We start from the raw sequence: 14,795 nt of genomic DNA, 5'->3' as shown, positions 1-14,795 counted from the left end.
GATCCACACATTCACTAGCTGATAGATAATACAAACTGAGCTTTCCTCATCATTTGCTGTCAAATCAAGAGTGTGGATTACATACAGATCTGTGGAAATGTGGGCTCTGGCAGCATCTGTCAGAAAACATGCTTGTAAATGGGGGGGGGGGATTCATGAGATTATGTTTCTGACAATCTGTTCATTTGTGTTATCTGAACCAGTGAAAGCAGTACAGTTGTTCCAATTATTGCTTTGATTAAGACTAGTGAAACAGGGCTGTTTAAAAAGCTATTATTTAATCTACCTTTAGACTGAAATTAAAGTATTTCTGACACACCAAGGCTCAGAAAAGTTGAATTCACATTTTCTTGTTGGAATATAATGTTACATTCAGGATTCAGAAAATATGAAGAGGAAATGAAAGGTGGACATTTTAATGTTTTCCTTCTTTGTAACAGATCATGTCATCAGATTTTCAATATTAAACAAAATTACACATTCTGCACCAACAAAAGGCGCTACTTAAAAACAGTAAGACATGTAAAAGCAATAGAGCGTGAAACTGCAGTACTTATCTCAGCAATGTTACGTGACTTCTTGACTTCCACTACATGCTTCACTCTGCCTGGTATATAATACATAGCCTTCTACGGTGACAGCTACGGAAATCATTTAAAACCACTGTACAATTATTTTCACGAGCATAGACAACAACATAACATTAACGTTATGCCGTGAAATAGAGTGACTGTGCGTCTGAAGGTCTAGTTTCTGTTGCCAATTTGAGAGCTAATTTCCCTGACACAGATTGATCCATTAAATTAGGTTTTATTAGTGCTGGACTATTCCTAACTCTTGCAGAGAAAACCAAGCCATTATGTGGAATTAATTTAGTGTGTAAGAACAAAAATATCTAAAGGCCAATTGGCTGTTGTTATTGTTGTTATGACAACTTTTTCTAAACAGCGTTTTTACACCTTTTACTGCCAAACCCCAAATATGACATTTAAAAGGACACCCATGATATAATGCGACTATAATCTTAAATATCTGAGTATACTCAGTTTATACTTAGTATACTACAGTCTGCAATGTAATTGTTAAATACTTTTTACTAAAAGTTCAATGGGAGTAAATTATTGAAAAATGAGGCCTATTCCCAGATATCATAGGCAAAATCTGTCATGCTGACTTCTGATATGTAGTACTTGGTATTAAGGTATTAAAGACTGTTAAAGATGTTTTGTGTGGAATGTAGTAGCTTAAAGTAATGCGTGCATGTGTATATGCAGACACAATGTTTGACAGTCATTTCACAATTTGAGAGTTGCTCTGTTACGTATATATATGTACAAAGGAGTGTCTGCGATCGTGTCCATGTCAGTATATTTGTGTACCAGTGGCGAGTTGTTTCTCTGTGTAAGTGTCTGCCACTTTAAAAAATAATAATAAATAACCACAATTGCTACAGCATTCAAACAAACCAGAAATCCACCCAAGTGATGTCCCTGCACTGCCTGAAATGGCCAAATTCAATATGACTACACTTCCCACTTGAAATAATTCTGTAGTTCTCAAACACAACACAGTTAAGGTTTTTTAACGATTAAAACAGTGCCACAGCTAAGGACCTGTCATTAAACCCCCTCAAATAAGATCCATGATGACCAGATTTGGGGTTTGCTTGAATTGCACCACGTTATCTTTTAAATGGTTGAGTCAGAACCCAGATCCCCCTCCCTCTCCTAGGCCAGCTTCTGGGTGGTCTCTGTCTCCTGCTGGGTGAACTTCTCCTCGGACATGACGGTCATCCAGGGAGACACAGACCTGGTGATGGTCTGCTTTGCCATGTTGTAGTGGTTGATGATGGTAAAGAGACGGCCACGTCCGCTTGGGCCCTGAGGGGGGTAGTAGCCATACATCCCCGCTGGCATGCACCGGCCTTGCTGCTGTGGGGAAGGTGGAAGGTAAAGGGGGTGGGGGTGGACAGAAAGAACAGGAGAGTGGGAGAGAGTGATTTAGAAATGTTGCCCCTAATTGCCCCTAATGTACAGTTATATAGTTATTGTTGGCAGGTTATTACATTATTTGCTGTTGAACATTGTTATTTTTCTCGAACAGTTGAATAACTTAATTATTTAATGAATAACAAACACTATTTCCCAGTGTCACACTTCCACATCACTATATACATTTTATACAAAATGACAATCAGCTAATACACAATTTTTTACGTAAAGTTGTTGCATAAAATATTAAAAAACTTACACAAATATTTCTCCCAGAAAACACAAAAAATGTGAAAATACACATACAGTGGAAACTGAAAAATGCATTTAATCGTATTCCACAAAGAAATGGCCTGTACTATAATTTGCATCATTTAGAAATACTTAAAACTTGATTTCAAGTAGGTTAATCTTCTTTTCTTATATTGCAGTGGACTGCAATATGACACCAAGCTAATTATTTATCTTTATGTCACTGTGTGCATTGTAAACAGACACAAGATCGCAGCCAAGCTAATAGCAATGCTAATAGCATCTCAGCACTACAAGTTAGTCTCCAGAGACCTAATTGTAATATAAAAGGAAAAGAGAGCTTTAGAAAATGTGGCTTAGAGAGATATGAAGTATGAGAGAATGCTGATTGAGAAATTAAGGTACAGGAACCAGATGAAGGCCTTCATAAGCTTTTAGTTCGAAAAAAATAAACATATGGACAAACACATTTTAACTATGATGCTACTAATTGTTACAGTATAACGCTTTCTGCTTCTAGACAAGACAAGACAAAAATATGAGAACAAGAGAGTACTTGTAGGGTGGTGTAGCATCAGTAAAGGTATGGCTATTCAGTTATAGGAGATACTTACTGTGTACACAAAGCCCTCGGGGCAAGGTTGTTCATACTGGTAGACTTTGTAGACCACCAGAAACACCACACAGACCAGGAAGGCCAATGCACAAATCACCAACAGAGTGACCTGAGGAGACACAAATATGTCAGGCTTTACTCAATAAATGTAGACATTCTGGAAAAAACCAAAGTAGTTTATTTTTAAAAGAAATTGTAAGCAATTGTAAGAAGTTCACATTATTTAGAACTACAATCAATAGGCTAATTTATTAGCATTTTGGTCACAGCTCTCAATGTGAAACCACAAAAAAGTAAAAGTTACTTTAAGACATCAAATCTCTCCCATCAAACAGTGCATCTAGAAGTGTCTAGAGTGGACTGCAGGTAAGAGAAATCTGTAACATGTTGTACTCTCTGAATTTCACTGCATAGAGATACTTGAGTAATGACTAATAGTCTGTGAAGAAATAGAGGAGTGAGGGACGAAAAGCCAGTGAGGTGTTGGTGGTTGTCCTACTTAGATGAGGCTCAATCTTAGTTTCCAAGACCCACACACGGATTGGTATTTGATGTTCATGAGTAAGCGTAGATTTGGTTCTACTGTGTAAATCCAGATCATCTATTGATGTATCATAGATATGGCTATAATTTAAACGGACATCTGAATTTCAGACCTCAGCACATTCAGTATACTGCAGTATTTGTAAAATAATAGGTGACAGTGCAACAGTAAGTCTCAATCTTGCAGTCAACAATCAAATGAATACACACAATGTCTAATAGGAAGGGTGCAAAGTTGTAAAGTAAATTTGCCAATTCTGTCTCTTACTGTCTTTGTTATTGAAAGCACATTAATCTATTATGATTTCCCCCCCCTTTTAAATTATGTACACTGTTTTTACAATGGTTGACATTCTTTGACGGGAGCAAATTGGTGTGACTGATCAAATGATTGAGGATTATCAAACAGTGGCAACCCATATACACAATTTTGAATGCATGAACATGATCCATAAATGTATTTATGTGTTGTCTACTGTTTTTGTATAATTTACCAGGCAAATTTACCCATCCCCCTCTTCCGACCCTTTCGACACAATCACAGCCCTTATTGATACAACCACTTACACCATGACCATATGTTGCAAAAATCTAAACACCTTTGAGGTGATCTATAAGCATCATATCTGCCTCGTTCTCAGGGACGTTACAGGAAGTGATAAAGTGGTGAGCATTGAGGGGGCATTGCCATGGCAGCAGCAACTGAATTAATGAAGGGTTGGGGCGGGGTTAAATGAATCACAATGTTTTTCTTCTCCCAGGATAGCACCACTAACAGGGGAATGGGAAGAAGGAGTGGGGAGGGGGAGCAAAGCAGACAGAAACACCCCTGGATTCAGAAAGACAGATTGACTCGGATTTAGGTTTTCTACTTTCTATGAGCTTCATGTGTGTATTACCTTGAGTCGTTCAGAGACACCTTCAATGATGCTTATTGAGAACTCTGCTATTTTCGGGGGCCGCAGCTTGCCTTTCTTGTGCTCCCCATCATAGTCTGTTTTGGTCTTTACCACCACCTGTAAGGAACATATCACAGGTGTCAGAGGAAATTAAACAATGTCATTACTTTATTAAGTGCTTTACATAGGTGATTGTTTTTACAGTGTGTACTATTTGGCCCTTTTTAGCTTTGTTACGCTGTGTCCTTCAAACTAATCAACTATAATGGTTTAAGTATTTGAATCTAAGTACCCTTGGTTTTTATGATGTTTCAAGTGTCACCAATACATTGAATTCAGAATTAAGCAAATTTGCTCCACATTTTGATTTCATTGGAAGCCACATGGCCATTTAAATACTTATATTTCTGTTTTACCATAAAAAAAAACATTCCATAGCATTGTTTCTTTTAGTGTCCATACATGTAGACACTCCTTTCTAATGTACAGTATACAGTATACTACTTGTACTCTCCAAAAATGTCATACATGTGGTTCAGTTTCAAGCACTGAATAAAATAGATCAAGAGTTTAACTCCTAACCCTTTCTCAATGTGTATTGGTGTCAGTGTATACAAGGGTGGGGGGAAAAGTTGTTAAATCTTCAACAATCAATGTTTTTATTATCTCCCTTCTATCTTGGGATCTAAAAAACGTTGTGTAAAAGCCAGCCTTTATATGTTTCTTACCCCAATGGTACTGTATCTATTGCCTACTAACTACATGTCTATCTTACTATCCACACACAGGGTACTAAAGAGTTCCACCAAACGTTAATTTGGTAACAACAACACAACATACTGTTCTGTGGCTATGCACACCGAGAAACCATGATATAGGCTATGCTCCATTTGTCTGCAGTATGAGAGGGGATAATTTACTGTAACAAAATAATAAAAATAAAGGCATATAGCAAAATGTATGTATAGTGTTTACAGACTGTTTTCCCTGATGACACATTGATTAACTTGGCGCACAATATTGGCACCATGGAAAATCATTTACAAAACATTTAAACCATGTATGTTTCCTTTGGGCCCTTGGTCTTACTGTACTACCCATTCATTTAAAAAGGACAGGAAAGAAGGACCCTTCACTGACCAAGCAGCATGCATTGTGTTCTTAACCTAGTAATTTACAGATTCGCTTACCTTTTCTGGTGGAGGGAACTGCAGTTGACTAGCATCCAGCGGTGTTATGAGAGGAATGGTGTCGAATCCATCTTCGGAAACGGCCTTTGCGTTATTCTTGTCGCTAAAATTATTTCCCAGTTTTACCATTTTCCAAGACGATTGCGATGCCTGTTCAGAAGAAATCCATAAATGTGACTGTCTGACGACCTGTATCGTTAAAATATTGAATGCCATGATTGTTTCCGTATTTAGCTTTTGGTGCAATTCTTCTGAATATATTATCGAAACAAAATATATCACATCTGATTATCTCTGTAAAGATATATATGAATTTGGCATATTTATTTTAAGAAAACAATTATAGCCTACGCTATCCACAAAGCGCAATAAATAATTGCTTTCCATTAGCGGTCCACGCAGATATAAAACACATACATTTAAATGAAAGACGCCTGCACTTTAGAAAACAAACTTAGTCTAGTGCTTACCTTTTCACGTTATTTCGTTATTCCGATTGGATTTCTTAGACTGTTGTTGAGGAAAGGGTAGACATTCAGTGTAGGTGTGACGCAGCCGATTTACGAGGTGGATACACAATATGGCCAAGGTCTGTGCACTGCAAGGCTACGTAGCATCATCACATCCATACTAAACATGGCAAGAGGTTGCACGTTCCAATTTTGAACAATCATACCCAACTGCTTAGATTTTACTTTTTGTTTTATAACAATCAATACAATGCTGTTCATAATGGCAGAAAGAGAACTTGTTGAAGAATTTAGTAGATATGATACAGTTGAGAAGGACCATTCTCAACTTAATTACTATGGCCCAGACTCACATTCCTGTATGGGTTGTGCATTATAACAAGGCTTTTACAGAACACACTTAGGTTGAGCTTTTAGGTGATTAGTGGTCAGCTTCAACTGTGCTTTGAACCTTGAGAACCTTCCCATAGCATGAATTTCATCACGCATGTCTTTCAGCTTGTTGCCAAGCTACAGTGCCATGGAGAAGAGGGGAGAGCTCAAGCTCAAAGGACAAAAAGAAATAGCTTGTGTCTGCTAAATAAGATGGACTACTTACAACCGGGAATAACAAAAAAAACAATCAGTGTGCACATTGCCAACACAACATTTCCATAATCTTAAAATGCTATTTATGGGATTGTTATTTATTATTAGATGAGAAATTATCGGCCTCAGCAGCAACAAGCGCTGTCATGGCAGAGAATAGATGGATGACAGTCTAGACTCTAGAGTATTGTATGTATATAAAAAGCTGGTATCATTACACAATAAAAGCTTTGAGGTAGATTAGTTAGACCTCCCTCTTGCCTCCCTTTTCCATCCCTGTCTCAAATGTCATTATAAAATGTATGAGTTTGGCATGCATATTAATTTAATTCATTCATCATACAAAACCCCCTTAATTCACTTCACATCTGGATATATATACAGCTGATCTACTCATGCGGTCATGTCCTGGTATTCTGATGCACCCATAACAATGTGTAAGCCACTGCCACGGCAGAGGTTTTCAGACCTCGCCTACAATCAAAGTTTTCTCTCAGAGAAACGTATCACCTAACTTATCCACTTAGCATGTTCTCTTCTTTGTCCTTCCTGTGACCGCAAGGCCTCCCACCCCCTGTACATGTTTGCAGTGGTGTGTGGGTATTAAGAATAAGAGATTGTTAATTTTGAATGAAGAATCGATTTAATGGGACAATACCTGAATATCACTTTATGGCAAATCAAAGAAACACATAATTTCTCCAGGGGCCCAGACCACCATCCAAGCTGTTCCCCACTAGTAACCAATCAGCCTGCCCCAACCCTGACAGTTAAATCTCCTGTCTGCCTCTCCATCGAGACGCCCAAGGCCATAAGCAAACCTATGGCAATGCAGCAGGGATAGCCTTGAACCACAGCCGTGCCACCAGCTAAAATGCCTCTTTGAGGACTACATGGAGCAAGAAGGCGTGTTCATTCTTGGGCCCTTCCCAGTTGCTGACTCTGGCACCTGCCACAACCTTGTGTCTATGGATTATTTCACAATATGGCCCGAGACTAATGCGGTGCAACAGGATCGCCACTTGCCCCCGTTCCTGTGGTCCTACCGAACTGCTGTACCCAAGCCAACTCCGGAGGGTGGTAGAATACGACCTACACCACCTGGTGCCGGGCCTTCATACCTGGGGACAAAGTCCGGGTGTGTTGTCCCACCCGCAAGAAGGGGGTGTCCCCCAAGCTTTGCAACCACTGGCACGGGTCTGGCGAGGTTATGAGGTGGTGTACCGGGTGCGCATGCCTGGCTGGGGGCTCGTGGTGGAGCTGCACCAGGACAGACTTTCGTCATACTGCCCAATTGCTCCACTGGCTGTTTGGGAGGTGGTCAACAGCATCACCCCAAACACTGCATATTGTGACACTCCCAGCTGCACCTCCTGAAAGCTTCGGAAGACCCGCTCACAAGTGACGGCACCCAGGACATTTGAAGGACCATGCGTTGGGTGATGGGTTGGTAAAGGACGACTGACCCCTCAGGTAGGGGCTATGTAGCGACCGGAGGAGACAGTCACACCATTGGTTGACAGTCTGCACTGATTAACATACGAGTTTATGAGGCTGTTAAGGTTCATGTCTTTTAATTGTGTAAATCTGCCTCCGTTTGATTGTTTCAAGCTAGTTCCTCACAATTTACAGTATTTACAAATGATTTTCTTAAATATGGAATTATAGTTTGATTATTAATTTGATTTGAGAAGTGGTGTGGTTTCAGTGAAAAAATGTCACACCAATGCTACAGGGGGAAGAAAGCATTAGACTGTAGTTATGTTTGATCAGGGTTGATAAAGGTGAGCCCTCCCTTGAGAGTCTGAGGGCTCATTTGAATAAGATCTTGTCAAAGGATGAATATCCAAGTTTTTCACTGAAAGGATTGTGAGACTGAGTCTGCGTGATTTCAGTCAGAGTTTGCAATGATAATTGTGTTTTGGAATTTCTTGGTGAACAGTCCTGATGACGCTTGCAATCGTCTATCCATCCTGTTGCTTGGGAAACTCAGGTTATCGTCTTAAGTGGTGTGAAAACAGTTCTTTTAAGGGATGTATCTAAATCTGATCTCATAGCCTAGTCAGAATTCATGAAGTTAAAGACTAAGACATTTATAAACTAAGCTAGGGAACTTGGAATGGTGGATTGTCAACATCTCTGATGAGCAGCAATCAATTTAGACTACCCTTTAATATTTTTTTATAGTACGATAATAAAGTATGAGCATGAAGACTCCTGTTTCCAGCTGCAAGTACACAAAACTCACTCATAACCTTTGAATTCCCAATATATCCTGTAAGCCTCAAATCTTCAAGACTGTATATACTCTGACAGTTGTCTTTTTCTTTCAAGCACCTATGATAGAACCACAGAAGGTATGTCAAGTAGCAGTGCAGGTAGACCCAAACGCAAGAGACACAAGCATAATTGAAATGAACCAAGAAAGTGTTAATCAAAATATTAAGGAACACAGGGAACTACTCACACATCAAGACAAGGATCAGACAAAGACAAACCAAGGAAGAAACCATAAATACACACAAGGACCAAACCAGAGACAGGTGAAACTAATCCAATCAAAGCAAACCAAAACTAACGCACAGACACAGATGAAGGTAATCACAGACACGGAGAACACACAGGGAAAACATTGGGACGTGACACTATCCCTATCTGCGCCGTCCTACCCCATAAATCAGAATTCCCATGAATTACTAAGATTTGATTTAGTGGCAATTTAAGTCAATCAACAGTGTAACAATATTAAAGAAATACACTTATCTAACATGGATCAAGATCATTAAAGATGAAAAAGGAAGAAGATGCCAATGGCAGGGATGAAAACAACACAGGGAAATGTTAGCTACACGGTGTGTGCCTTATGTGTGTCTGCCTCTGTATTCTCCTTACCACTGTATGTTTGTTACGTGTGCTATGTTTGTATGTGTATCATGTCTGTATGGAATGGGTGGAACCCTCCAAATACACCATTAATGAAACATCCATAAAGAAGTTGTTAAAGAGAAATGCCAGTTGATTGACCTGTTAAACAGGCTGTGTGTCTGTGTAGTGTGACAACCTGAGCGCAGAGGCAGGAGAAGCCCTGGTCAGTACCAAGGCCAGCACCTGAAACAGCACCCCGGATCGATTTGTACATTGCAGGGCCCACTTGCTGACCTTTTCAGCACACACTCTAACTGTACATCACTTCTTGGAAAACTCCCAACATTCATCTGGTAGAAACCTTGTCGGAGGGGCAGGGTTACCACCTTACCGCTTAACTTGGAAAATACAGGTCAACTGTACTCTCCACAGCTGCAATTACACTGGCAACTGCCCTGTTTCCAAAGAATTCCCTGCCAAACCAAGATGTCATGTTACCTCAGGGAAACAATCACCAAAGTCAGAACTGTCAAACAAGATCACAGGCAGAGAAGATCACAAGAAAGTTATAAGGAAAGGTTTTTAAGATACAAAAGGGAGTCTGTGTAATAAGGTTTTAGTCGTTAAAATGAAAAATATAAATGAGAGCAATTTCAGAATTGCTTTCAGTCTCTTTCAGTCTCTCAAAGCAGTAATTCATACACAAATACCTGAGAAAAATATTATAAAAATTACAAAAAAATTATTTAATGGCCATGCACATATATCGATATATAATCCTCAGTGACTGTATTTCACGAAACCTATACATTTCTTATGGGTATATAAAATAATCTTTAACATTACAACATTGTGTTCCATTTACTGTAGTGGTGGACAGAGGTGCCAGAAATGACCAGCTACAACCATTAATGTCAAAAAATAAATGCTACTGCAACATTATTACATTAAGAGTCCTCTGTAAAACAAAAAGTGCAGGCTACACTGTACAATTAGGATGCACCCCTATGAACATCACCCACATTTCACTCCATATCATTATCATTTTGCAGTGTTTTCATTGCCAAACCCCACAGTGTCACACTAGAGAAAAACTGCCCTTCGTGGGTCCTATTGTGTGCACCAGTGGGCCTGTTTGCCACTGGTTGTCCACAGGTATTATCCGGTTCAGGTAAGTAATGCTTCCCCATCCCTCCTCGAGTCACTGGACCCGCCTGCATCGACCCTGCTGCTCCATTTTCCAAATAAGGACCATAGACGCCCTCTTGAGGTAGATGAGGTTTGGACAACTTTAGAAGTTCTGGTGGGTGTTGGGGGGAGGGAGGCATTTGTCCTGCTGAGAGGAAGAAAGGAGGTGATGGGGGACAAAGGACTGCAGTTCTGGGAGAGTGTTTGAGGTAGGTGGGGCGCCACGGTGCATGCTGAGATCTGGAGATTCTACATGTGTTGGTGATGGTGAGGACTTGTCCAGTGCCGGGTGGGACATAATTCCGGGGAAAGGCTGCTCGGTGGTAGTGGTACGCAGTTTGCTATGACGGGACAGTTTGGGGAATAGAGGTCCGGTTGAACAACCTGGCTTTTTGTAGACTGCTATGGCTGCGCTGGAATCTGTGGTCCCTTTGCAGTGCATACTGTGTCTCCTCAGAAGCGCAGAACGAGTGAAGCTCTTGCTGCATGAACAGATGTAGGGCCTCTCGCCAGTGTGTGACCGCACGTGTCGCTGCAAGTCACCTGAGCCGATAAAGCGCTTCCCTGTAGAGCATGTTAAAGTATTGGTTTTGTAAATGTAACCCTGTAAACGCAAGTCAAAATATACAACTGGCTGCTCACACTGATCACAGAACGATGCCGCTTCATTTAACTTGATCACTGAGTTTAATTACGAGTTCTTGGTTTCCTAACATTGGATTCTCAATTCCAATCCAATCAAACCTGATATTCTGTACATAAAAATTAATAGTGTTGAAAGAAAGAAAGAAAATTTGCATTCTGAGACAAAAGAAAGACTAAACAAGGCCTGCATACAGGTAAATAACTTGAGTTCTACACACCCTAAACAGACACCACCGATGGTATATATTGGCTGGTACATACCACAGGTATCACAGTGATGTGGCTTCTCTCCAGAGTGTCGGACCTTGTGTTTCAACAGCTTCCTCTGCATGTTGAAAGATTTTCCACACTGGTCACATGTGAACGTCTTATCTGTAGTGTGGGTCTTCTTATGCTCCTTCAAGTTGCTGAAGTTGCTGAATCCTGAGCAAGACATTCCGAAATGCATTGCATTTCAAGACATTTACAGTACGCTTGGAAAATATTTACATCCCCTCATTTCCCAAAATTATTTTGTGTGTGTGTGTGCGTTCATGGCCCCCTTTTCCAAGCTCAATAAGAGAAATGCATGGAATGTTTAGAAAAAGGTTTGCAAAGAGAGAGCCCAGTTTACACACAGTTTGGTTACTACCATCCCAGGTGAGATCCTATGTCACTTTATACAATACTAAATATATTTATGAATCATCATCATTTTATGGATTTTCGGTATCAAAGTCACTCATGACAAAAGACCCTGTACTGCAGTATACACTAGGTTTTATGACAGATATTCCAACACATCTTTTTTGCACTCACCACGTCCACATATATCACACAGATGCGGCTTATCTCCTGTGTGCACCACCATGTGTCGCTGGACATCACCTGAGGCAGCAAAACTGTGATAACAATATGACACTCAATAATTACTAATAATTACCTGCTGAGGTAACAGCAAAAAAAGACAGAAATATTGAATAAGAATTATTCTGAACACAATGTCACAGCACAAAGAGATTCATACCACTGAATGCAGAACAACATACTCTAAACTTGGATGCTAAAGAAGTGACTTTACCTTTTCCCACATAGTTCACAGATGTACGGTTTCTCTCCAGAGTGTCGCCGCAAATGTGTTTGCAAGTTACCTGCCTGTTAAACAATATGCAGAGGAAATGCCAGTCAGCATTTTAGGTATATGCATCCTTTTGTATTGGCTCCATAAGAATTGACGGAAACTGTCCACTGTGTCTTTCTTAATATTGCACACTATCAACAATATTTTTTGCAAAAGAGAACAGTAAAGTATTACCTGTGAAAAGTTTTTCCCGCACATATTACACTGAAATGGCTTTTCACCTGTCAAAACAACAATGAAAAAAAGATGACCTCCTCATAATGCCAATACAAGCATGTTTTTCACTACTCAATTGATCTTTGGGTAATCACAAAAGCTTAAAAGACACTGTCCAGCAGCATTACTCTGGTATTTGGTGGTAAGCCAATGTATTTGAATGACTGTGATGTACCTGTATGAGACCGCTTGTGAAGCTCAAGGTTGCTTGGGTGTTTAAAGATCTTCCCACAGATAATACAGCAGTACTGCTTATGTCCTGCCACTTCAGCAATGTCATTGACAGCTTTTGAATTAGGCTCCTCTTGATCAGCAATCGGGGAAATAGAAACTTGAGTGTTTATCACTGACTCCAACACCACTTTACCTTCTACAGCAAGGCAGTCGACACTGACTTCTGGAAGTTCGTTATGGGCCAATGGATTATCTTGCTTCTCTTTGGTGCTGAAAACTGGCTCAGAGATTGGTTCGACACACATCTCTTCAAGGGCCTTCTGGGACCGCAGGTAATTATATTTCTTCAAGTACACAGGCTTTTTCGGCCGTACTAGCTTGTTGACTGCAGAGTCCGTTCCTTCAGAGTTTGGAGTGGCTAAAGTTTCTAAAGAGGGCACGCTCAAATTAAAACTCTTTTCAATTTGCGTTGGAGGACATGGAGGGTTTGACTGAACTGTATTCCCAGAACAGACAGGTATACTCCCAGGTTGGGTGACCCCAAATTCTAACTGCTGCACTTCGAGGACCACCAGAGGACCTTGGCCTTCAGTGTTGGCCCTCTGTTTGTACTGCTTGTTATAAAAGTTGCGTAGCTTGTACCCATGGACCAGTTGCTTCTCTGGAGTGGCCTGAGAATTTCCTGTTGTCTCTGTACCAGTACCCTGAGGCACTGTGATAGGCAGTCTCTTGTTATGGTCAATATCACCACTGCCATAAACTGACTTTTGGGCTTCCGTAGAAGGGCAATGGATGTTTACATCTTGAGAAAGACCTGTTTCAAGGAGGCAGTTATGATCAGAGGTGAGGGAGCTGGACAGAGAGAATGATGGGGTCTCCACACCTGGAAGAGAGGGTTTAAGGTATGTGCTGCACATGTTCTGTATGTTGGGGACCTGCAAGAACTGGGCAATATCCATTAAGGCCTTCACATTGTCTTGATTGACATCCAGGTGGGAGGTATACATGTAGTCCAGTATCTGACCGATTCCCCCGACATCTTGGATGACCAACTGGAATACATCATTTTTCTGACTTGGCGAATTTTGGAACAAGGACCTGAAAGGCGACAAAGTTGAAATTAGCCAATGCTAAATCCAGTACTTTATAGACTACATAAAACGAATAGAACGACTCTGTCTTTTGAAAGAATGCTAGAATGGCCAGCTACTTCCATATCATATTATTAGATTAATTATATTTATGGTTTCTGATATACATAAGCACCTGAAATAGGAACTAAATGCAGCCAGGACGTTTTTGTGGGCCTTGAAGCATACTCCTTTGACCACCAGCATGCAGTCGCAGAGTAATCCCTGTATCCTTTGCTCTTGCAATTGCTGGAGGAGGTATGAGCTGTGGCTAGACAATGTCTCCATGTTTTCTCATCAGCTGACCACACAAATTCGGCCCATCAATGTAACTAAGGGATAGAGAAAAAACACAGTCTGTGAATGGACCATTCTGGGTCCAACATGTCCTCAGGTAATGTTACTGAATGACATAAGTAGTAATATGCTGACAATGTATTGCATGTCTGCTTATCATTTATCGATGTGGCATTTAACAAATATAAAAGGGAAGATTATAGCTACAACTTAAGATCCCTGTTTGGAATGCCGCTGAGACTCATACTCTTTGCTTTAAGACCACCCATGACAAAATTTGATTAAAACACGGCATATTATTGTAGGTATTACGACAACACACCATACAGAAAACATAGCATTTGTGCAATTATTGCAAAGCTGTGATAACAACATATTGCATCAATGTTGTGAAGTTACTTTGAAATCAATGGTTAATAAAATACTTTTTGGGCTGGTTTGTTTAGCTTACCTTTTGGATGATCGGTCACTTTCTGATTCTAAAAAGCTACATCATTTCCGGCAAAACTTCACCGACGCACTAGAAAAACATCAACTGAATGTACGAACAACACAAGAGATATACGATCAGCATAAACATTAATCTACGTACATATATATATATATATATA

General features: G+C 40.2%; 2 protein-coding genes across 3 annotated transcripts; both read right to left on the bottom strand.

The window, feature by feature from the left end:
- Nucleotides 1–55: 55 nt before the first annotated feature.
- Nucleotides 56–6,075, bottom strand: LOC146273425 (neuronal vesicle trafficking-associated protein 1-like). Of its 2 annotated transcripts, none has more exons than XM_084705472.1 (5): nt 5,962–6,075; nt 5,492–5,641; nt 4,302–4,418; nt 2,858–2,968; nt 56–1,931 (listed from the first exon to the last, which is right to left on the bottom strand). In XM_084705472.1, the coding sequence occupies exons 2-5, from the start codon at nt 5,618–5,620 to the stop codon at nt 1,728–1,730; spliced, it is 561 nt and encodes a 186-aa protein (XP_084561598.1). In that variant the 5' UTR covers nt 5,621–5,641; nt 5,962–6,075; the 3' UTR covers nt 56–1,727. The 2 variants fall into 2 exon arrangements, with proteins under 2 accessions (XP_084561598.1, XP_084561599.1); XM_084705473.1 differs by having other exon boundaries at nt 56–1,928.
- A 4,490-nt stretch (nt 6,076–10,565) lies between these two features.
- Nucleotides 10,566–14,772, bottom strand: zbtb49 (zinc finger and BTB domain containing 49). Its single transcript, XM_084706405.1, has 8 exons — nt 14,636–14,772; nt 14,024–14,219; nt 12,759–13,855; nt 12,542–12,588; nt 12,308–12,381; nt 12,046–12,128; nt 11,509–11,670; nt 10,566–11,166 (listed from the first exon to the last, which is right to left on the bottom strand). Exons 2-8 carry the CDS (start codon nt 14,173–14,175, stop codon nt 10,706–10,708), a joined length of 2,076 nt encoding a protein of 691 aa, XP_084562531.1. The 5' UTR covers nt 14,176–14,219; nt 14,636–14,772; the 3' UTR covers nt 10,566–10,705.
- Between the last annotated feature and the right edge of the window lie 23 nt (nt 14,773–14,795).

This window comes from Hypomesus nipponensis, chromosome 9 (assembly GCF_054491055.1).
Source record: "Hypomesus nipponensis isolate SF chromosome 9, ASM5449105v1, whole genome shotgun sequence".
Lineage (NCBI taxonomy): Eukaryota > Metazoa > Chordata > Actinopteri > Osmeriformes > Osmeridae > Hypomesus > Hypomesus nipponensis.
This window is presented reverse-complemented; position numbering and strand designations above follow the sequence as displayed.

What these genes read in the sequence shown, in the direction of transcription:
- zbtb49 (XM_084706405.1), bottom strand. Translation starts at nt 14,175, where the DNA reads ATGGAGACATTGTCTAGCCACAGCTCATACCTCCTCCAGCAATTGCAA. An exon ending in GCATTTAGTTCCTATTTCAG is followed by an intron (nt 13,856 to 14,023) that starts GTGCTTATGTAT and finishes GTCGCCTTTCAG; the next exon opens with GTCCTTGTTCCAAAATTCGC. An exon ending in GTGTGATATATGTGGACGTG is followed by an intron (nt 11,671 to 12,045) that starts GTGAGTGCAAAA and finishes TGTCTTGCTCAG; the next exon opens with GATTCAGCAACTTCAGCAAC.
- LOC146273425 (XM_084705472.1), bottom strand. Translation starts at nt 5,620, where the DNA reads ATGGTAAAACTGGGAAATAATTTTAGCGACAAGAATAACGCAAAGGCC. An exon ending in AGTTCCCTCCACCAGAAAAG is followed by an intron (nt 4,419 to 5,491) that starts GTAAGCGAATCT and finishes TGTTCCTTACAG; the next exon opens with GTGGTGGTAAAGACCAAAAC. An exon ending in CCGAGGGCTTTGTGTACACA is followed by an intron (nt 1,932 to 2,857) that starts GTAAGTATCTCC and finishes CCTTCCCCACAG; the next exon opens with CAGCAAGGCCGGTGCATGCC.